Here is a 22223-nt window from a genome sequence, read left to right on the forward strand (position 1 = left end):
ATATATGGCGGGGTCAACTTGAGCTTTAGATTTACCTGATTTTTTGGCCCATGCTCTAAAATAATCTCGATAAATGAGTGGAGGGTGTGGATATAACCCACACATCATGGTGGGACCTACACAACTTGCTAACATTGAGTAAAATTGGCACGGACCAATGCAATTCCATCTAATGTATTTCCAAGCTTTTCCATTCTTCCCAAACATGGAGTGCAATTGGCACAGAACCTGATGAATCCCATCCCACCGCCCAAACGGGCCCTAAGTTGTGCTTCTTAAGCAATATCTGATTGCCTGCGTATCAAGGATTGCACGCAGCCGGAGTATCAACTCCCCATCCTATAAATAGGAGAAATTTCCGATTCATCGGTAAAAAAATCATTAAAAAAGAATATTATGCATGAATTGGTTAGAATGATTTAGAACTCCCGAAAGAAGGAAAAAAAAAGAGTTAGAACAGGCAGTTGGACTTGCATGAAACAGGACAGTGTTAGGGGTGGAGAATTGCTGAGGAGTGAAGGGATTATCGAACAGATCAGAAAATGATTTATACTTCGTATATGATCAGCTACTCCTCCAGCAAGGTATTTAATTCCGTAAATAGCGTTTTTTTCCCCTCATCTTGTGTGTTTATGTTTTATAATCTGTTATTAGTTTAAGAGTGTGTTTGGTTGCACCAGATTTCGTGAAATATTAATAAAATTTGCACCAACTTACAGTGATTAGTCATGAAATTTCATGATATTTGGGAACAAAGGATTTTTATTTTTATTTTTATTTTTATTTTTATATAAAAGGATCGCTTTTCCAGGGATCGTTTGGCAACCTGGAAATTTGGGAATTACTTAAGAAATCGATTTCAGGAATTGGATTCCCTGAGAATTGGATTCCGTCAGTCGTGGTTGGCAACCCAGAATTTGATTCCGGGAAATGGGCCTGGAATTGGCTAGCAGTTTAAAATATGACTGTTGGTATGGAATTGATCAGCCTGGAATTTGCAAATGACCCTCGGCCCAAGAATTCCCAAAAAGAAAAATAAAAAGGGTACTTTTTCTGGAACTGAAGATTTTGGATTATAGTTCTAGATGCCCCAAATTCCAGGGTGCAAAATCACCATCATGTGAAATGAGAGAGAAAAAAAAAACTGCTGACTACTAGGGAAGTATCTTACATCATGTCAATGTAAATGCTAATCTCCACAGAAGCAGGCTTTTCTGGAAGCTCATGTTGTGGCTTTGGTAGAATTGCTTTCCACCAAGATCTGCCTCGGCGAGTTATTTAGTGTTTCCAAAAGCATTCTAGCCTTGATTTTGTTTGAATTTTCTACCCATACAGTTTGAAAACAGCTACTCTTGACTCCCACTTTTTGTTAACATTCCTGGAATCGAATTAATGGTTATGATTCCATAAACTAGAATCATGAAATGCATACATACGCAATGCTATCAACTAGAAAACCACGAACTAGAAATGGGATTAACCACATACCTTGAGCCATGCTAAACTGGTAATGCACAATACTTCTCTCAATTGTAAGACTTGATGATGAACAGCTCCGATTGTGGCTCCCTCATACTTACACATGCTGACGCCCTTGGCTCACATTCTCCCCAATTCTCCCTTAGTGTGTGCAATTGATGCGTAGCCACCCCACACGTTTTAAGTTTGGTTAAAAAGAGTCTCTCTTATTTATAAGCTTAGTTTTCCTCCTCCATTGTAAAAACCAAGTCCTACATGGACTCTTATTCCTTGCAAATGTTAGCTTTTCCTTAATGTGAAGTCTCCTTTTATGATTAGGCTTTGCAGCATAAAGCCTAAGTTTGTTAAAACCAAAAGTTATGCACACATGCATGTGTGTGGGTCCACCGTACAAGACTTACCCTAACACCTTTTTCATCTCTAAAAAGTACAAAATACCTAGTTGTTCCGTCCAGAGCCCCAATGAACTCTTGAGTTTGGAGCACATGAAAAGGTTTTGATGCCAATAACTTTCTGAAAGTTCTTTTACCATGTGTGCTACTATTATAGCTTTTTTTTTGAGCCATTTGTTGATTTGGGTAAGCCAGATTTTAGGGTTTAGGCTTGTTTGGGTAGGAGGAATTTAAGGTGCAGAGATGGATAAAGTAATGATTATTTCCATCGGACACCGTTCAACAACAGATTCCATTTTTAGGACTCGTGCTTGCTTCACAAGTGGATGAAAGATGAGGGTTGCACCAGGTTAGCAGCCAGCATGAAACTTTTGCTGCAACTTTTATCATGAATCCTGAATGGCGGAACATGATTCGCATAGCTGGTTCCAATTAGTTGGGATGGGGCTTGGATGATGATGATGATGTTTGTTTCTCAGGTGGAAATAGCATATTCTTTATTTATTTATTTTTTATTTTTTTAACATGCGCACACACCTCCACACACTCACGCCATAGTGGGATTTCACCACCTATGGGTACTCGAACCCTTGACTAGGTGTTGAAACTCCTTCGAGTCCACCACCGGAGCAAGATTAAGGACTCAAGTGGAAATAGCATATTCTAAGTCCAATGGCTAGGTTTCAGTTCTAATGGTTGGAATTTCTACAGCTGACGGGAATCATTTTGTGGAATCCGTTATCCATTGTTATCTTTGCAATCCAAACAGTGGAAAGTGTCAAATCAAAGGAAATAATTGTCTTTTCATGTGGACTCCACCTATCCAAACAGGGTTGCAAATGATTCTCTCCCAACTTTACCAAATATCATTCATTAGAGTCATCAAAGTTTGCACATCAAATTTGGAGAGTATGGGCTTGTGAGGTTGGAGGAATAATAAGAGGTTAGCAGCACAAGTGAGGTCGTGTTGTGGTTGTTTTTGGCTTCTTTGGGTATTACGGATTCAAATGGATGCGCTTCTTCATAGTATTGGGATTTTGTTTCTCACTTCTCGAGTCTTCTAATAGCTGAGGGGGGTTACCTCAATGCTAGGGGAGAAATCCTCCTTGGAGGTTTGCGTATGCAATTGAAGAGTCTTTAGAGATCTTCTGCCATTTATAGCCATAGGTTTCTTTCTTTCTATCATGTCCTTTGAGAGGTCGAGAGCATCTTAGCTCATGGTCAATAGGCCTAATCATTTCGTGGGATCTCAGTTGCCTTTGATGTAACTCATCTCTAGTGCTTCGGTTTTTTTTTTTGCGAGGAGTATACGATGCTACAAAATTCTTTTTTGTACAACCGAGTGATGGTATGTGTGAGCCTATCTTTGGGTAATCCAAGTTGTTGATCTGAGTGCCCTCTTTGCGATGCTCTAATATTTCCTTCTCAAGAAATCCTAGCCATTAAAATGGACAATTACTGCCCGGCCGTCCGCATTTAAAGGGAGCTTGATTGGACAGTAAGGATCATTTGGAGGTTTTTACAACATCTCCCATCCAACATGGACCCCTCATATAGCGTAATTTGGATCGCCAATAGAAGGCATTGTATGTTTCTTTCATTTTACAGGTTTCTTGCCAACATTAATTATTTCTTTCCATGCCATTGATTTCACCAAACTACATATTTATTTCATTCTAATTTTGCTTCGGCAGCAATTCACTTGTTGACATTTATGGTCTAATTTCTTTTGAATTTTGCACCTTCAGTTACGGAATGCTCAGAACATTCTGCGGCACAAGCCTGCCATTTTAGCCCGTTGCTTTTCGAAAGACGTTGGTGCCTGTGGTGATAAAGGAGATGGTCAGTAGTTTGCTAGATTTCTTGACATCTACGTGATTCTTTGTTAACTTTCCTGTAGTTGGAGTTCTGTTATCATAGCAAATTTATGTATGACATGGTTATACAAAGCATACACGAAATAAAACCATCAATGATACACATTGAATGAAATCTAACATGATGTAACTTGCTCTTGTACCATGTTTAAAGATTCGGAGATGAGACCTACACACACACACACACACACACACACACAATGTTCGAAATCTCAGTATCGCATTATGTATCATGCCCTTGGGATATGGATACGCATCAGTTATCACATGGAATACATTGGTTGTATCGCATAATGTATCACTGTTGTTGGAAACATTGGAAAATTGGTCGAATTTTTCAATGAAACTTCAGTGATTGTTAAAAAAGACATCAATACACACTTGTAAATCAAAACATTAGAAAAAACAAGTGCACATAATAGGTTTTATTTGTATGGGGTCTTAATCTATGCGTTGTTTAACTGAATTGATATAAGTATATTCATATAATTTATAAATGTAAGAAGACGTGTGGAAACACAAGCAATACATTCAAAAACAAAAGAAGAATTAATTAATCAAGTTACATACGTGTTTGATTTTATGTTTGGACACAAATATTGCAACCAATTTGCGAGAAATTGAAAATTTTTCATTTTTTTTCAATTTTCTGCAACTCAGCCCATGCCTTCCAAATCTCAAAATCGAAATTCCAAATCCATGAATTTTTTTATGTAAAACGTGAAATATCATATATTTGTAACAATTTGACACTGATTTAACATGATTTACAGAAAAAAGGATCGAAAATGCTCACTAGATTGAACATGTGGGATATATCCCACTACTCTTGTGTTTCATATCGCACAGGTGGGTTACAAGATATATCGGCCAATATCGTCGACACTTAAAACATTGTGTGTGTGTGTGTGTATATATATCAAATCTACTATGAAAAAGGTTGTGTCTCACTTAAGGATAGTTTGGGGAAACCACGACCGATCGACAACAAAAATAAACGTCTACAAACTGGAGATGGGATATAGGGCTCACTCAATGAGCGGGGCAAATCCCTTTCCCCTCAAAACACTTCTTCTCAAGACATCTCCCCCTCCCCCGCTATAATGAACGTATAGGGAGATAGAGGATCTCCCCGCCTCAGGCCTCTATAGCTCTCAAAACAACAACCCCTCGGCTGCCCGTTGATAATCACCGAGAACTTACAAGTCGAAATGCACAGTTTGAGATTTTTATAGTTCGAAGTGGTCCAGCTAAGCCTCTCATAACAAATGAGACAAATCCTCTTACATGTAACTTCAGTTAAATGAGCAAGTCAAGGAGGGAATCTAGTTCCTGGGAAGCAAGTAGTAATAGACAAGTCAGATATGATAGGAACTCCCGCCCTCAATTCCAAATTCAATGAGGAATTGAGTAAGGGCGGACCATATTAATAGTAAAGAAGTCCTGGACTAAGGGCGGACCACAAGGGCGGCCGGCCTGCGGGTTACCAGCGATTGGTAATGGCACAACTAGAAGAGAGGTAGGGGAGACAACATGCTGGGGCACAGTGCATCTATTTCGGGTACATAGGCTAAGTTATGGTCTTTTAGGGTTATGCATGCGATCATGGTATTTGTAGCTGATGAGATGCGCCCCATCAAATAAGGGAGCATTACAGACCTACAAGATATGGCCAAAAAGCAGCGAGTGGAGCTTCCAAAGCGAAGCGACCCAGCTGAAAAACATATGCGCGCGCTGGCACGCTTGGATGTGGCCCTATTGGCTTCTCAATTCTTTCATCATGCGCGGTGGGTGTATCTTCGTGATAGTCCCAAAATACGAATCTTTGTGACACACACCCACATATTATGATGTGTTTGGTTGCACAAAATTTCATGAAAATTTTCTCCAAAATAGACTGATTAATCATGAAATTTCATGATATTAATCTGTGAGCAACTAGCATGGGATTAATACACAACATAATAGCAATGCATAAATCTATGTAACTAGCAAGTTTACAAAATTTTTGAGCTTGTACATATATCAGTGAACTGAAAACAAATATTGAGGTAGAGAAAATGGATATAGTGAATTAATGTGACTGGTACGGGCTACTATGAAAGTAAAAAGTTACAATTGCAAAAACATTGTAGAACTTCTCTACAATGTAAGACTTAGAAGTTAGAACACGAAGGAACTGTATAAAGTTGTAGGACTTCCTTTTTACAAAGAGAGCTTCCTGCTAAAAACAAATAAATGGCAAAAGAAATAGTAAAGTTGGGATGATATCCTGATAAGAACCCTACTTATTTATTTATTTTATAGCTCTTATCAATGTTTAAGAACAAATGGAAGTTAGCCTTCTAACTATTATTGCCATTGTAGAGTTGGTGTTCTCTCTCTCTCTCTCTCTCTCTCTCTCTCTCTCTCTCTCTCTCTCTCTTTTTGAGACAGAGAGAGGAACAAAACTGAGATGTAGAGTTTGTGTTTGGAGCTTTGCTAATCATACATGGCTGTGTAGTAAATCTGGTCCACTCAGTATGTAGGCCCCAATACTGGAAACAGGTGGATGGGTTAGAAAACTTCAGCCAAGTTTTTTAGAGTCATACATTTGTTTTTTAACAGTGGCCCACCTGACCAGTGGATAAACCTGATTCTTGGGCTTGGGCATCAATATAGTAGTGCCGTTTTGATGGATAGATTGGATCTCGAACCTATCGTGCCATGCTGGCACATATGTGGCATGTACATGAGCTTTAGTGCACAAGCATGTGGACTTAGCAAAGCTCCAGCCAATGTTTTAAATATCGTTATCACATAATGTGTCTCACCCTTTGGATACGGATACATATCAGTTATCGCATGGGATATATCGGTTGTATTGCTTAATGTATCGCTGATGTTGGGAAACATGGGAACATTGGGAAATTGGTCGATTTTTTCAATGAAACTTTAGGGATTATTGAAGAAGACATCAATACTCACATTACCAAAAACAAGTGCACATAATAGGGGTTTCCTTTGTATGGGGTCCTAATATATGCGCTTTCCAATTGAACTGATGCAAGTATATTCAAAGTCTATCATATAATCTATAAACATAAGAAGACGTATGGAAACACAAGCAATACATTCAAAAGCAAAAGAAGAATCACTAGATCAGGTTACATACATGTTTAATTTTGTGTTTGGACTTTGGATACAAAGATTGCAACTGATTTGCGAGAAATTGAGAAATTTCAAAATTGCTCAATTCTCTACAACTTAAACCATTTCCCCTAAATCTTGAAATCGAAGTTCCAAATCCATGATTTTTCATGGAAAACATGAAGGATCATAGATTTGTAACCATTTGACACTGGTTTAACGTGATTTACAATAAAAACATGGATCGAAAATCAAAATGCTCATAGGATCGAATAGGTGGGATATATCGGCATTACATGTGCGTTTTGTATCGCACAGGTGGGATACAAGATATATCGTGGGATATATCGGTTGATATCGTCGATATTTAAAACACTAGCTCTAGCATTTGTTTGTCTAGTTATGATGAGATTCATTGTACTGAGTTTCCAAACTGCATTATGAGAACTTGTCAATATGCTCTACCATTTTGAAGTGTTTTGAACATTTTATACCGTTTCTAGTGCATTAAGCAGCTCTGGTTATTTCCCAGGTCTTTCAAGCACTCAACAACTTGGTCCTGTGCCTGGAAAGAGAGACAGAGGATGTAAATCTCCCGTCGGTTGCACTCCTAGTACAGTCAAGAACTTTGGCTACACTTCCCGAGCAAAAGATTTTGGCCTCTTTAAGGTGATGGGCATTGTGCTCCTGTTGCCTTTACTTCTTCTTATGTTCAACTAACCTATTTGAATTGCTTCGTTTCAAGGGTGATATTTGTTTATTAGAGGTGTCAAGTCCAACTGGTTGGACCACAATGTAGAGTCCGCCCAGTGGATAACTTCCAACTTATTAAGTGCATGTGACATCCAACCCTTCCAATAGGTTGGCCCTTTCATGAGGACTACCTAGTGCAAAAATCAGCCCTATCTACTCATCAGGTGGGTCACATCATACAAAACAATGTCTAGCCATTGATAAATAGCAACATACAAGAGTGGTCCACTCTGTAAGTGGACATGGCCGATGTTTGCACAAAATGATTGTCTCAGCGCCAACCTATTGGACAAGTTGGATGTCACACAAGCACGAAAGGTTGGAAGTTATATGCTAGGTGGACCATAATTTATAGTCTGACTGGTTGCAATTGAGACCTCTGTTTATTAACTGGGGTTGCGTGATTCTTATTACCATGCATCAACTTTCCAGATCTCACTAGGAGAGTTCAAGGGCGATTTTTCAAGAACAGTAACAAAAATGGGCATCCCAATGGCTGGCTTGGGGTTAAACAGGACATCTTCATGGTCTGTTGTTTGTTACCCTCCTATCTATGCCATTTAACATTTAATCACTATCCTTTTATAGTTAGTGACTATAACTAAACATTTTATGATCATTTTCTTTATCAGTTTACAGGCATCTGCCAGAAGAGGTTTTTCTTCTGATTCAGGTATACTTTGGCTCTTTCATATGTTCTTTTGCATCTGCAGTTACCATGTTAATTCAATTTTTTCACAGCCTATGTTTAAACTTTTACATCTTGTTTTGTTGGTTATTTTCAATCAATGAAGGCATGTTGGAGCTGATATGTTCTTGATTGCACAAGTATTTAGATTCGCAAATGAATATCTTAGAAATTGATGTTTAGCTCTGTTTGTAACATGAAACACGTTCGGAGGAATGCTGCACGGTTTACATGGCACTGAGAAATATGTTCCGAGGCACCCAAAACATGAAAACCCCCCACATTTTCCATTCCAGATCTAGCGATCCGGATTATGGTTTTTTTTTTTTTTGCAATCCAAATCAGTGTTTTAAATAGCGAATAGCATGTAGTGTAATGTAGTGTTCGAAGTATCAGTATCACTACAAGTTTTGTTGGCCAGGGATTTGGAAACAATATTGATATCGCGGATAATATTACTGATAACTGGAGGGAAACATTGGAGAAGCATGGGGAAAATGGTGAAATTTTTCAGTGATACTTTAGAAGATGCTAAAATATACATATTTGCATATTTGGGAGATTTAATGGGGGCCCTAAAATCATGTGTTGTTGTAAGAAATTAGTCCAACCATCCCATCCCTCCCATCTATCCATCCAACCATCCCATCTATCCATCTAGACATCCATCCAACCATCCAACCTTCCATCCAATCATCCATCGATATTTCAGAGTATCAACTACACACGATATTTCACCGCGAAATCGTCGATAACTGGAAAGGAAACTGAAATATTATGGTTTCAATATTGCCCAATGTGATAACAATAATTTCACGATATTATTGACATCATCGTCGACAATTTGAACATTGCATACAACTATGCGCCCACAAAAATTTTTGAAATGGATTTTTTATTTTTTTAAATAAAACTTATTTTTGGCGATATTGATACATTGATGATATTATTAAAATATCATTGATACATTGGCGATACAAGCGACATTTAGAATTTACACAATCGAAAATATTGGTGATACATTGGCAATATCGATATATTGGCGATACTTAGCGATGCATCATCGATACATGGAATTTTTTATACTACCAGTGTTATTGGTATCGCTACCAGTGTTATCGATTTGTTGACTTGGAGATATGGATAACATTGGGGATTAATGCATGGGTATTTTCACACCGGGCTCGAGTGAGGTGACCTGTGGGATGCAGGGGCACACTTAGGGTGGGCGGCCCATAGAACCCATGTGATTTGGGGCCCGTGTGAGGCGGGGGTGGCTCGTGTGAGGCGGAACCCATGTGATTTGGGGCCCACAAGGGGGCGGAACCTATGGACTTGGGGCCCACGGGGAGGGTTCAACCGAGGATCTAACCCATGAATGTGGGGCTTGGGCTATAAGATAAAAGGATTAATTTGCTATGCTCTATCAGTTCAAGATTTTAGAGCAAGTGGTTAATTGTCCCGCATTAAATTGGTATTAGAGCGGGAGCTCCCCTGTTCAAGACTTCTCACTGGGGGCGATTAATGCAGGAGCATTTTTACACCTGGCTCGAGTGGGGTGACCTGTGGGATGCAGGGGTACTGGGTACACTTGGGGTGGGTAGCCTGCAAAACCCTTGTGATTTGGGGCCCGTGTGAGGTAGGTGGCTCATGTGATGCGGAACCCATGTGATTTGGGGCCCATGAGGGGGCGGAACCCATGGATTTGGGGCCCACGAGGAGGGTTCGGCTGAGGACCTAACCTAGGGATGTGGAGCCTGGGTTATGAGATAAATGGATTAATTTGTCATGCTCTATCAGTTCGAGCTTTTAGAGCAAGTGGTTAATTGTCCTGCATCAAGGATATTTTGATATTTCCAAGTAAATAATTTGAAAGATCAAAAAAAGAAAAAAGAAAAAAGATTAGAATCATTTTGGCCTGGTGCTTCCTTTGTACTTCATCTAATACTTTGCTAGTTTAGCTATTTTCATTTACTATTATTTTCTTATGAACTTCATCTAATGCATGTGTCTTTTGTCATTTATCTTTTTCTGTCACTGTATACTTCTTTTTCTGTCACTGTATACTTCTTTTTCTGTCACTGTATACATAGTTGGGGTTGAGCTTAAGTTGAAAACTTCCAAGAGTGAAGGTATTGTAAATGAAAACCCTGCTTAGGAATGCAGACTCGAGTCAACAAACGATTCTCATCCAAAGGCACAGTAAAATTTTAAAAAGAAAAGAAAAAAAGATACTAATACCTTCGCATTGTAGTCCTGGTGCAACTGAAAAAAAAGAGAAAAAGAGGTCAATCACCTGAAAACTTGCCTAGTAAATAATCTGAAAGGTCAAAAAAAAGAAAAAGAAAAAAGGATTAGAACTATCCTTATGCTTTTGTACAAGTTACAGCCCCTTAAACTGAGGTGAATTGGTTAACCAGTACTCATGTGCCTATTGGGAACCTGTGTCGAGCACTAGCAACAGACTTGGTAAGCAAATTTAGCTGCTTGTTTACATTAAAAAGATAGAAACTATAATTTGTTTCCTATGAAATGGTAATCCTCAGTGTCAGTTTGTATCTATACTAGATATAACATAAGTGACTTTTGGACATTTTTCCTTTTAGAGACCTTTGGATATTCGAAGGACATGGGAAGACATTTTGAAATGAGAAGGTTATTTTGTTAACTAAAAAATGTGGCTGTTCCTGGTTGAATGGTTCAGATTTCACCCACAAAAAGCCTAGAACAGCTTCAATTCGGGACTTATTTAATGCGAGTGGGGCAGCTCTTCTCTTCTCTGGGTGCAGCCCGCTCCAACAGATAGGGAGCAGTGCAACAAAGGCTCTACAGGGTCCACTGTGATGACTGTGTCAAATCCACTCTGTACATCTACGTTTGGCCTCATGTTAGGATGTTAGACAAAAAATGAGGCAGATCAATAGCTCAAGTGGACCACAGCAAAGGAAAATGTCTAGCCGGGTCAGCCACTGTTAAGACCATGAGTACCTTTCTCTCACTCAATGAGTGTATCCCTCACCCAAGCTACACTTTCTCCTGTTTTTTCTCCCCCTTTTCTGATTTCTGCTCCTTTTTCTCTCTTCCATTCTCTTTATACGTGTGTTGCCACCTCACCTAGTTAGTCCTTTAGAAGCAGAATAGCCTGAATTTGTTTCAAGCTTAACAGCACGAGTTTTACCTCCTAAAAGAGCAGGTAAACTAGGGCATGGTTCTCACTCTTGAGCAGTTAATGGAAACAAATAAAGTAGCTACTAAAGGTGGAAATATAATGATAACCAGCTTCTATCATGGATGTTGAAACAAATCCTATTTCTAAGACTTCCAACAGACTGAATATTACTTTTCCACTGAATTCCTGGAAATAAGACTGCGACTCATTGGCTACAATATAGAAAATGCCAGCACTGCTAGGTGTGCTGAGAGTGACTGTCAGGAATTGCATGAAAAGAGAGTGCTCAATGTTTGTGGACACTCATATGGCAGAAGAGCTATTTGAATCCTTTAGGTCTTATCCTTGCTTTCCACCTCGATCTTCTTCATTGGTTTTTATTGTTCAATTCATGGTTAAAAACTTAGAACTCTAGTTCTTTTTTTTTTTTTTTTGCACGCGCGCGTGTGTGGCTTGGAATCAAATTTCAGTTGAAATAAATTGGCTTTCCTTTTTCTTATTAAACTGAAAAATATCACCAAGGGGGGTTTTTACTGTCAATTCTACCACTTTTTTGAAAGCTGAACTCGGTCAATATGAATTCACCCAAACCTTTAATGCTGAACTCTACCAATCTTTAAAACTCAGGTGGGCCAATTCTAAACTAGGCGACATTTTTTATTTTTTTGCCCAATATTTCTGTGTATTAATTAATAATGATACAGAGAGGATGCAGTTAAGTTGTTACTGAGAATTGTGTGCAATATATGGATCAGGTCTTCCTCCACACCAAGAGATTGGAATGCCGTCCCTCTCTCCTACAATGACGGAGGTATGTTCAGTTCCCATCCGCATGCAGACATTGAGGCTGTATCCTCTCAGATATTATTATTCTATTAGATGATGCTTATTTTTATTTTGTGTTTGTCTTCCAAAAAATTATCATGTTTTCAGGGTAACATAGCACGGTGGCTGAAGAAAGAGGGAGATAAAATTTCTCCTGGTGAAGTACTATGTGAAATTGAAACTGTAGGGAACTTTCTGCGAGCGTCATTCTCAAAATCTAGTGTTTGGGTGAAATTGCGGTTGACTCATTATGCAGGTTTGAAAGACATCTTCATGTTTCTCATTAGGATAAAGCAACTGTGGAGATGGAATGCATGGAAGAAGGTTATCTTGCTAAGATACTACGTGGTGATGGTGCAAAAGACATAAAAGTTGGCGAGGTATTCAGTTTATCTTTTCTATTATTGGAAACTATAATTTTCATTTTTATGAGCTTCCGCAGTTATAGTATTCTTAGTTGTTCTCTTCTTTGTTAATTCTCAGCTTGAGAATATTATTGCAAGTTGTAGAACACAGCGAAAGGCTTCCATTTGACCTGAATAATATATTTTTCTTCATGAGAAATATTCATGGAGTCATTCAAAAACTTAAAAGCACTTGACCCTACTTGGCTGAGTCGATTCCACTTGAAAAGAACTTGGCCCTATTCGGCTGAGTTGACTCCACTCAATAGTATTTCTCTAGGAGTCCAGGACTTCACAAAAACTTGATTGGTAAAGACTCGGCAGGCTCGACTTGCCAAAACTCAAAAGAGCTCAGCAAGAATTGACTGAACAAACTCAGAAATATTATATTTTAAAATTTATCAAGTCTTGGAATTCAGGACTCAATCACAAACTTGACCGGAGTCCCCAACTTGATTCATCTGCCTTTTGAATGGACTTACAAATCACTCCAAAAGAGTGGTCTGGGCCTCCTGCTTCTTAAAAGCTTACTTTGAGTTCAACTTCTATTCTTAAAATATTGGAAATCTCTACATAGTTCCTTTTTTTAGGTGATTGCTGTAACTGTGGAAGAAGAGGATGATGTTGCGAAATTCAAGGATTACCAAGCTTCAACATCGGGAGCTGCTGGAGTTGAAGTGGCATCCGATTCTACACCTCCCAAGAAAGAGGAATCTCAGCCTGTTGGTTCTCTTGCATCAAACGCTTCAAAAGGTAAAGAAATTTCATGATATTTTGTGCAAACAAACACAACCTAAGTAATAGGAAAGGGCAGTGATTAAGTATAAACTATAAAGGTAAAGAAAGAGCCAAAAAACTGATTTGATACTGTTACTTATATTATTTCAATAAAAACATTGAAAAGATTAACTACTTTTTATTTAAAATCAGAAAAATGTAACCAATAATTGAAAACATTTATTTATGTTGTATTGAAAAATAACTTGTAATGTGGTTATGTAGTGTTTAGCGTAGTCTATGTAGCGTGTAACATATGCACATTATCATGTAGCATGGGCTACATGTGACTTAAACTATTTTCATGAGCTATGTAGCGTTAGGGCTAAGCTATGCTACAAAGTGTAAGCTATTTAAAACACTAATCCACGTTGCTATTTTAAGCAACCCCAAATTATGGGTCTATGTTCTTACTATTGATTAAGTTAATGCAATTTTATATTTACAATGTAGAGATTTATACTTTTATTTATGTAGTTATAATATAACACTAAGCGTGTGGGGTTTATAATAATAACTTCCATCATTTCATATATAAATTGCAATACGAGTTCATATAAAAAAAACATATTGCATACTTGGTGTATGTATCGGAGTCATGCACATGATCCTAGCTTACAACACATTTGAGGAATTAACGTACCACGTACCTATTCCCCAACAACATACTGAAGTAAACCATGATCCAAGTAACCTTGCCTAGTAGCGTTGCATTGTTTTCTATTTCGCAGCTCCAAGATCTTAGATATGACATTAAGATGAAACTACTAATTGTTGATTTTGATCGATTTTGTTCACCTCTTTTCATTGTTTTTGAGAAATTCTTTGAATAGTTAATGTAGGGGCATTTTCACACTGGGCTCGAGTGGGGTTGCCTGTGGGATGCAGGCGCACACTCGGGGTGGGCGGTACCCATGTGATTTGGGGGTCACGAGGGAGGTCTCGTGTTCGAGACTCCTCACCGGGGGGTGATTAATGTAGAGACATTTCACACTGGACTCGAGTGGGGTAGCCCGTGGGATGCGGGGACACACTCGGGGTGAGTAGCCAGTGTGAGGCGGTGCCCATGTGATTTGGGGCTCATGAAGGGGGTTTGGCCAAGGTCCTAACTCATGAGATGTAGGGCCCGGGTTATGAGATAAAGAGATTAATTCGCCATACTCTAACAGTTCGAGCTTTTAGAGCAAGTGGTTAATTGTCCTGCATCAAATCGGTATCAGAGCGGGAGGTCTTATGTTCGAGACTCATTATCAGGGGTGATTAATGCAGGGGCAATTTCACACCGGGCTCGAGTGGGGTTGCCCGTGGGATGCAGGGGCACACTTGGGGTGGGCGGTACCCATGTGATTTGGGGCCCACGAGGGAGGTCTCGTGTTCGAGACTCCTCACCGGGGGGTGATTAATGCAGGGGCATTTCACACTGGGCTCGAGTGGGGTAGCCTGTGGGATGCGGGGACATACTCAGGGTGGGCGGCCCGTGTGAGGCGGGTGGCTCGTGTGAGGCAGTACCCATGTGATTTTGGGCCCACGAGGGGGGGTTCGGCCGTGGTCCTAACCCATGAGATGTAGGGCCTGGGCTATGAAGTAAATTGATTAATTCGCCATGCTCTAACAGTTCGAGCTTTTAGAGCAAGTGGTTAATTGTCACGCATCAAATGGTAACGTTGGCTTGGTGCTTCCTTTGTACTTCATCTAATACTTTGCTAGTTTAACTATTTTCGTTTGCTATTTTTTGCTTATGAACTTCATCTAATGCATGTAAGTGTATTTTGTCATTTATATTTTTCTGTCATTGTATACATAGTTGGGGTTGAGCTTAAAATGAAAACTTCCAAGAGTGAAGGTATTGTAAATGAAAGCCCTGCTTAGGAATGTAGACTCGAGTCAACAAACGATTCTCATCTGAAGGCATGGTAAAAAAAAAAGAAAAGAAGATACTAATTCCTACACATTGTAGTCCTGGTGCACCTGATGAAAAAAGGTCAATCACCTGAAAACTTGCCAAGTAAATAATCCAAAAGGTTTACCAACAAAAAAAAAAAAAAAAAAAACTATCCTAAAGCATTTGTACAAGTAACAGCCCCTTAAACTGAGGTGGATTGCTTAAGCTGCAGACTCGGTAAGCAAATTTAGCTGCTTGTTTACAGTAAAAAGATAAAAGCAATACTTTGTTTTCTACAAAATGGTAATCCTCACTATCAGTTTGTATCTATACTATATATACTGCGAGCAGATTTTGAACAATTTTCCTTCACAATTAGCTTCCCTAGGGGCTGGGAGACCTTTGGATATTCGAAAGACATGGGAAGACATTTCGAAATGAGGTAGGGTTATTTTGGTAACTAAAAAATGTGGTCGTTCCTGGTTGTTTGGTTCAAATTTCACCTACAAAAAGCCTGCAACAGCTTCAATTTTACTTTCAAGAAACATGTACTGTTTAATGCGAGTGGGCAGCTCTTCTCCTCTGCATGTAGCCTGCTCCAACAGATAGGGAGCCGTGCAGCAAAGGCTCTATGGGGCCCACTGTGATGACTGCCTCAAATCCACTCCGTACATTTATGTGAGGCTTCATGTTAGGATATTAGACAAAAAATGTGTCAGATCTATAGCTCAAGTAGACCACAACACAGGAAAATGTGGAGCTGGGTTGGCCAACATTAAAACCATGAGCACCCTTCTCCCTCTGTGTAGCCCTCACCTAAACTACAATTTCTCCCATTTTTTCTCCCCCTTTTCCGATTTCTGCTACGTTTTCTCTCTTTCATTCCCTTTATACGTGTGTTGTATGTGCCACTTCACCTAGTTGTCTTTTAGAAGCGGAATAGTCTGAATTTGTTGCAATCTTAACAGCACTAGTGTTACCACCTAAAAGAGTAGGTAAAATAGGACAGTTCCGGCTCTTGAGCAGTTAATGGAAACAAATATAGTGGCTACTAAAGGTGGAAATATAACGATAACCAGCTTCTATCATGAATATTGAAACAACATCCTATTTCTAAGACTTCCAACAGACTGAATATCCTCATCCACTGAATTCCTGGAAATAAGACTGCAACTCATTGGCTAAAATGCAGAAAATGCCAGCACTGCTAGGAGTGCTGAGAGTGACTGTCAGGAATTTCATGACATGGGAGTGCTCAATGTTTGTGGACACTCATATCGCAGAGAGCTATTTGAATCCTTTACATCTTATTCTTGTCTTCCACTTTTATTTTCTTCATCGGTTTTTTTTGTTCAATTCGTGGATAAAATACTTGGACCTCTAGAGTTTTTTTCCTTTTTCTTTTTTCTTTTTTTGGGTTGAAATCAAATTTCAGTTGAAAAAAAAAAAACGGCTTTCCTTTCTCTTATTAAACTGAGAAATATCACCAGGGGGGTTTTACTGTCAATTCTACCACTATTTTGAAAGCTCAGCTCAGTCAATGTGGATTCACCCAAAGCATTTACACTGAACTCAACCAATCTTTAAGACTCAGCTGGGCCAATTCTAAACTAGGCCACTTTTTTGTGTGCAATATTTATTTGTATTAATTAATAATGATACAGAGAGGATGCACTTAAGTTGTTACTGAGAATTGTGTAACATATGGATCAGGTCTTCCTCCACACCAAGAGATTGGAATGCCGTCCCTCTCTCCTACAATGACGGAGGTATGTTCATTTCCCATCCGCATGCAGACATTGAGGCTGTATCCTCTTTTATATATATATATATATATATATATTAAATGATGCTTATTTTTATTATGTGTTTGTCTTTCAAAAAAATTATCTTCTTTTCAGGGTAACATAGCACGATGGTTGAAGAAAGAGGGAGATAAAGTTTCTCCTGGCGAAGTACTATGTGAAGTTGAAACTGTAGGACACTTGCTGCAAGAGTCATTCTCAAAATCTAGTGTTTGGGCAAAAATCTGGTTGACTCATTATGCAATTTTGAAAGACATCTTCATGTTTCTCATTAGGATAAAGCAACCGTGGAGATGGAATGCATGGAAGAAGGTTATCTTGCTAAGATACTGCATGGTGATGGTGCAAAAGACATAAAAGTTGGTGAGGTATTCAGTTTACTATATAAAATATGTCGGCAACCATACTTTTCATTTCATTTTTATGAGCTTCCACAGTTATAGTATTCTTAGTTCTCTTCTTTGTCAATTCTCAGCTTGAGAATATTATTATGACACACCTAAAGGCCTCCATTTGACCTGAATCATATATTTCTCTTCACGAGAAATATTCATGGCGTAATTCAAAAGCTCAAAAGAATTCGACCCAACTCAGCTGGGTTGATTCCACTCGAAAAGAACTTGACCCTACTTGGCTGAGTCGAATCCACTCGATAATATTTCTCTAGGAGTCTAGGAGTTCACAAAAACTCAATTGGTAAGACTTGGCAGGCTCAACTCACCAAAATTCAATAGAACTCAGCAAGACTCAACTCAACAAACTCAGAAATATTATATTTTAAAATTTATCAAGTATTGGAATTCAGGATTCGATCACAGATTTGACCCGATTGCCAACTTGATTCATCCACCTTTTGAATGCACTTACAAATCACTCCTAAAGAGTGGTCTGGGCCAACCTCTTCTTAAAAAGCATGCTTTGAGATCAACTTCTATTCCTAAAATACTGGGAATCTTTACATAGTTCCGTTTTTTCAGGTGATTGCTGTAACTGTGGAAGAAGAGGATGATATTTCAAAATTCAAGGATTACAAAGCCTCGACATCGGGAGCTGCTGGAGTTGAAGGGGCATCCGATTCTACCCCTCCCAAGAAAGAGGAATCTCAGCCTGTTGGTTCTCCTTCATCAAAGGCTTCAAAAGTGGATGAAAGTCCTCAAGCAGAAGATCGCATTTTCATGAGCCCTCTTGCAAGAAAATTGGCAGAAGACCACAATGTAAGACAGTTGCTGCAGCGGGAACTCCTGTAATTCAATGTGTTAAATTTGCCAGAATCTGTTCCCACAAGTCATGTTTCTCTACTACCCAAATATTTCTTGCGCACCTGTTTCTTAATGTACATGCGTGCTGTTTTACTGAAGTTTTCTTTTTTGTCTGGCTGTAAGGTACCACTTTCAAGCATCAAAGGTACTGGTCCTGAAGGGCGCATTGTCAAGGCTGATGTTGAAGATTACTTGGGTATCTTCTTCTTCTTCTTCTTCTTCTTTTTTTCTTGTTTCCTGTGTGCTTCTTTCACAAGCATTTTAGAATCTAACATTTCTCTTCTGGTGAGGTGGATGCTTCTTTGCATGTGTTAGCTTTGGTTTCCCAAATAGTTGGAAAAGTTCAATGGCTTTGGTTGTGCCAAAAATCATGAAAATTTGCACCAAATTAGATTGATTAATCATGAAATATCATTACTATTATATAGCGCCTGTGGGAGTTTTGTGCTCTTATTGCTGTTCCTAAGCCTGGGTAAAGGAGGGTCATGTCAGGTTGGTAGCCAACATGGAACTTTTGCCATAGCTTCTATCATGAATACTAACAAGTGTAATAGGCTTCATGTTGCTAACCCCATTTAGCTGGGGTAAGGCTTTGATGATGACGAATGATGATATTTCATGATATTTCGTGCAATCAAATGCACCCTAAAACAGTTGCATAATGAATTAATTAAATAATCTCTTTCATGTGCTCTTTTACCTTGATTTTGTTGGTGGTAAATCATCTTATTTGTTTATTCTGCTTGTCTAATTAATGCAGCTTCAAGCGCGAAGGCTGTCTCCACACCAGTCTCCAAGGGCACAACAACCCAAACATTAGATTATTCTGATGTTCCAGTTTCTCAGATAAGAAAAGTAATTATTTCCAAAACTTCTCTATGGTTTTTACCAGCTCTATCATGCTGAAATGCCAGTTTATAATATCTGATAATAGCCATTCATCTTGACAGGTCTCAGCATCACTGTTGCTGCTATCGAAACAAACTATACCTCACTATTATTTGACAGTAGACACCTGTGTCGACAAACTTGTGAGGTATTATCTCCATTTACTGTTTTTAATTGATAAATTGTCAACATCTTCTCTTACTATGATGCGAATGATGCTGTTCTTGTATTGACATTTATTCTTCATTTTGTATTTTGCTCTATAGTTTGCGGAGCGAACTAAATTCCCTACAAGAAGACTCTGGCAGGAGGCAGATTTCTATCGATGACCTTGTAATAAAGGTCCACCATCTTACTTCATCACCTATACTATATAATAATTTTCTTTTGTTAGATTCTCAAAGGCACGTAAAAAAAAAGTTGGTGAGAAGAGAGTTTCTGCAAATACCAAACATAGCACCCTTGTGGCACATGCATGCAACGTCCCTCATCAGGTGGACCCATGGTGAAAAAAATTCAGACTGGTCCACTCATCAGGCGGGCAAGCAGGGATCTTCACAATTGGTTATCCTCTTTTAACCATCCATTTTCATGCACGTGTGAGCCAAATGAAGATTTGATTGGCCTGATCTCTGGGTTAGGACATTCACCACGGGGCTGACTTGATGAACAGCCTTGATCTTGTGCATGTGTTCCTTGTTGGCACATGTGGGGGTCATATGTTTGACATTTTAGATGGGACTTGCGAGTGGCATTCCTTAGAAACTAGTTTTGTCTATTGTTACGACTGTAATTTGAGTCTGCCGATTTACTTTGTTACCTCCTATATCTTAATGGATTGGCATTTTCAGACAACTTAAAAATTCAGTTGTTATATGTGTAGACTATAGAATTCAGAAGCATTTTTTCTGTGAATGTTCAAGATAGATTAACTTTAGTGGTACTATAATCACAGGCTGCTGCTTTGGCTCTTCGCAAAGTTCCTCAGTGTAACAGTTCTTGGATGAACGATTACATCCGACAGTGAGTGTTAAAATAGAGATGTTTGCTAAAAGAAATGGCTTAAAAAATAAAAAATAAAAAATTTTGACACAGCAAGGGTACAGGTGGGGCCCACTTTTTTATTAGACGAAGTCATCAATTTGGTGGATCCACCATGAGATGGGTCTCACCCTAATATCTTTCATATGAGATGATCCTAGCCATCCAATGAAATGGATTCTTACAAGAAGTGGTCCACATTTAACAGGCCCAATCCAAAGTATCATCAAATGGAAGATTTTTGGGGTATCTCCCATCCACCATGGTGCCTGTCATATGAATGTTTCAGACCAACAAAAAGAAGGGCCCACATGCATTGTGTGTATGTGCCCTCAATCATAATATATGTTATCTTTTTATCTTATGATGTTTATTACAACATCTGGTCCCACTAATTCAGGTACAACAATGTGAATATCAACGTTGCTATACAAACAGACAATGGACCATTTGCCCCCGTCATCAGGGTAATTAAAATGATTTGTCTCAGATTCCATGCACACTTTTTCCTTTTTTGGTAACCAATTCCATGTCTCTTAGTACTTGACACATGAAATCGGATGCATTTGCAGGATGCAGACAAGAAGGGGCTATCAAAAATTGCTGAAGAGGTTGATCATTGGACCCAGAAAGCCGAAGACAACAGCCTAAAACCTGAAGATTATGAGGTCTTTTTTTTTTTGGTGGTCCAACCGCAAATAACCGGCATATTTGTTAGGTATTAAACTAAATTCATTTTGCAGGGAGGCACATTTACCGTTGTGAATTTGGGAGGTCCCTTTGGAATCAAGCAGTTATGTGGCATCATCATTCCTCCTCATGCTGCCATTCTGGCCATTGGATCTGGTGAGGTTCATGATGCGATGTTATACAATAATGTTGCATATTAGATATTTCTACGTTGAGTATTGCCAATATCACACATGATTGAATACAAAGTGGCACATATGTACAAAATCCAGACTGCTCATCTGCTGTGCTCCACTGTGGACAGGCCCTGTTGTTTAGCTTTGGCCCATACATGATGGAGCCTTCAGATGGGCCATCAGTGTTATTACCCGTGTGCCATGGAAATAGAGACGCATGCCAGATTTGTGTTATTCTGTCACCTAATCTATTGGCTTTCTCCAACTCTTAACATGCAATCTGCAACGTCTCTTGTTGATCTATCTTTTCTGGTTGGTTGAAGCAGCTGAAAGGAGGGTGATCCCTGGTGTGAGCCCCAATCAATTCAACTTTGGTTCCTTCATGTCGGCCACATTAAGCTGTGATCACCGTGTAATTGATGGTATGTACCACATAAGAGTATCATAACTAGTTTTTTTTTTTTTTCCAGGGTGAAGTATACCATTTTTAGATCCTTGTGCATCAATTTGACACCTTCCTTCATGGCGTGTTATTGTATTTTAGGTGCTATCGGTGCAGAATATCTAAAAGCATTCAAAGGCTACATCGAGAATCCACATTCCATGTTGATCTAACTCATTGGGGGTGTGCCTGTATACACATTTTTGTAGCTTTCAGTTCAAATAAGGGGCTCTTGATGCGACCCATTTCTCTGATTTTTCTTCTTTTCTTCCCCGTGACTTTTCATTTATTTTGGCGTGTTTACCATGACTGCCTGTTCTTGAGAGTAGAAAGTGTCTACTTCTGAAGTCCGATAGGATATGATTGGTTGTCTTGAGTCCCCTACACATACTGAAAATCTAATGAGTTGAATTGTTTTCGTATTGAGATTTAAAAGCCATGCCAAAAATCCATGTTCTGTGCTTTGGAATCCCTCATTACACGTTAGAGATCCATTCCCTGTGTGATTGAAATTCTGGAGTTGTGAACTCGTGATGGATGAGTATTT

At 39.0% G+C, this 22223-nt stretch overlaps 1 protein-coding gene across 2 annotated transcripts; it reads left to right on the plus strand.

Moving 5' to 3' along the window:
• The first annotated feature begins 336 nt into the window (after positions 1 to 336).
• On the plus strand, positions 337 to 22126 carry LOC131217630 (dihydrolipoyllysine-residue acetyltransferase component 3 of pyruvate dehydrogenase complex, mitochondrial-like). Of its 2 annotated transcripts, none has more exons than XM_058212574.1 (23): positions 337 to 584; positions 3620 to 3713; positions 7410 to 7546; positions 8063 to 8157; positions 8263 to 8303; positions 12243 to 12298; positions 12421 to 12495; positions 12600 to 12692; positions 13307 to 13469; positions 17089 to 17144; positions 17277 to 17351; positions 17456 to 17548; positions 18158 to 18394; positions 18563 to 18635; positions 19200 to 19294; positions 19390 to 19475; positions 19594 to 19669; positions 20283 to 20350; positions 20769 to 20835; positions 20941 to 21036; positions 21112 to 21214; positions 21558 to 21656; positions 21779 to 22126. In XM_058212574.1, the coding sequence occupies exons 1-23, from the start codon at positions 543 to 545 to the stop codon at positions 21847 to 21849; spliced, it is 2091 nt and encodes a 696-aa protein (XP_058068557.1). In that variant the 5' UTR covers positions 337 to 542; the 3' UTR covers positions 21850 to 22126. The 2 variants fall into 2 exon arrangements, with proteins under 2 accessions (XP_058068557.1, XP_058068560.1); XM_058212577.1 differs by having other exon boundaries at positions 355 to 584; positions 21561 to 21656.
• Positions 22127 to 22223: the final 97 nt, after the last annotated feature.

The sequence above is a fragment of the Magnolia sinica genome, chromosome 1 (assembly GCF_029962835.1).
Source record: "Magnolia sinica isolate HGM2019 chromosome 1, MsV1, whole genome shotgun sequence".
NCBI lineage: Eukaryota > Viridiplantae > Streptophyta > Magnoliopsida > Magnoliales > Magnoliaceae > Magnolia > Magnolia sinica.

What these genes read in the sequence shown, in the direction of transcription:
- LOC131217630 (XM_058212574.1), top strand. Translation starts at nt 543, where the DNA reads ATGATTTATACTTCGTATATGATCAGCTACTCCTCCAGCAAG. An exon ending in TTAAACAGGACATCTTCATG is followed by an intron (nt 8,158 to 8,262) that starts GTCTGTTGTTTG and finishes TTTCTTTATCAG; the next exon opens with TTTACAGGCATCTGCCAGAA. An exon ending in AATTGGCAGAAGACCACAAT is followed by an intron (nt 18,395 to 18,562) that starts GTAAGACAGTTG and finishes TCTGGCTGTAAG; the next exon opens with GTACCACTTTCAAGCATCAA.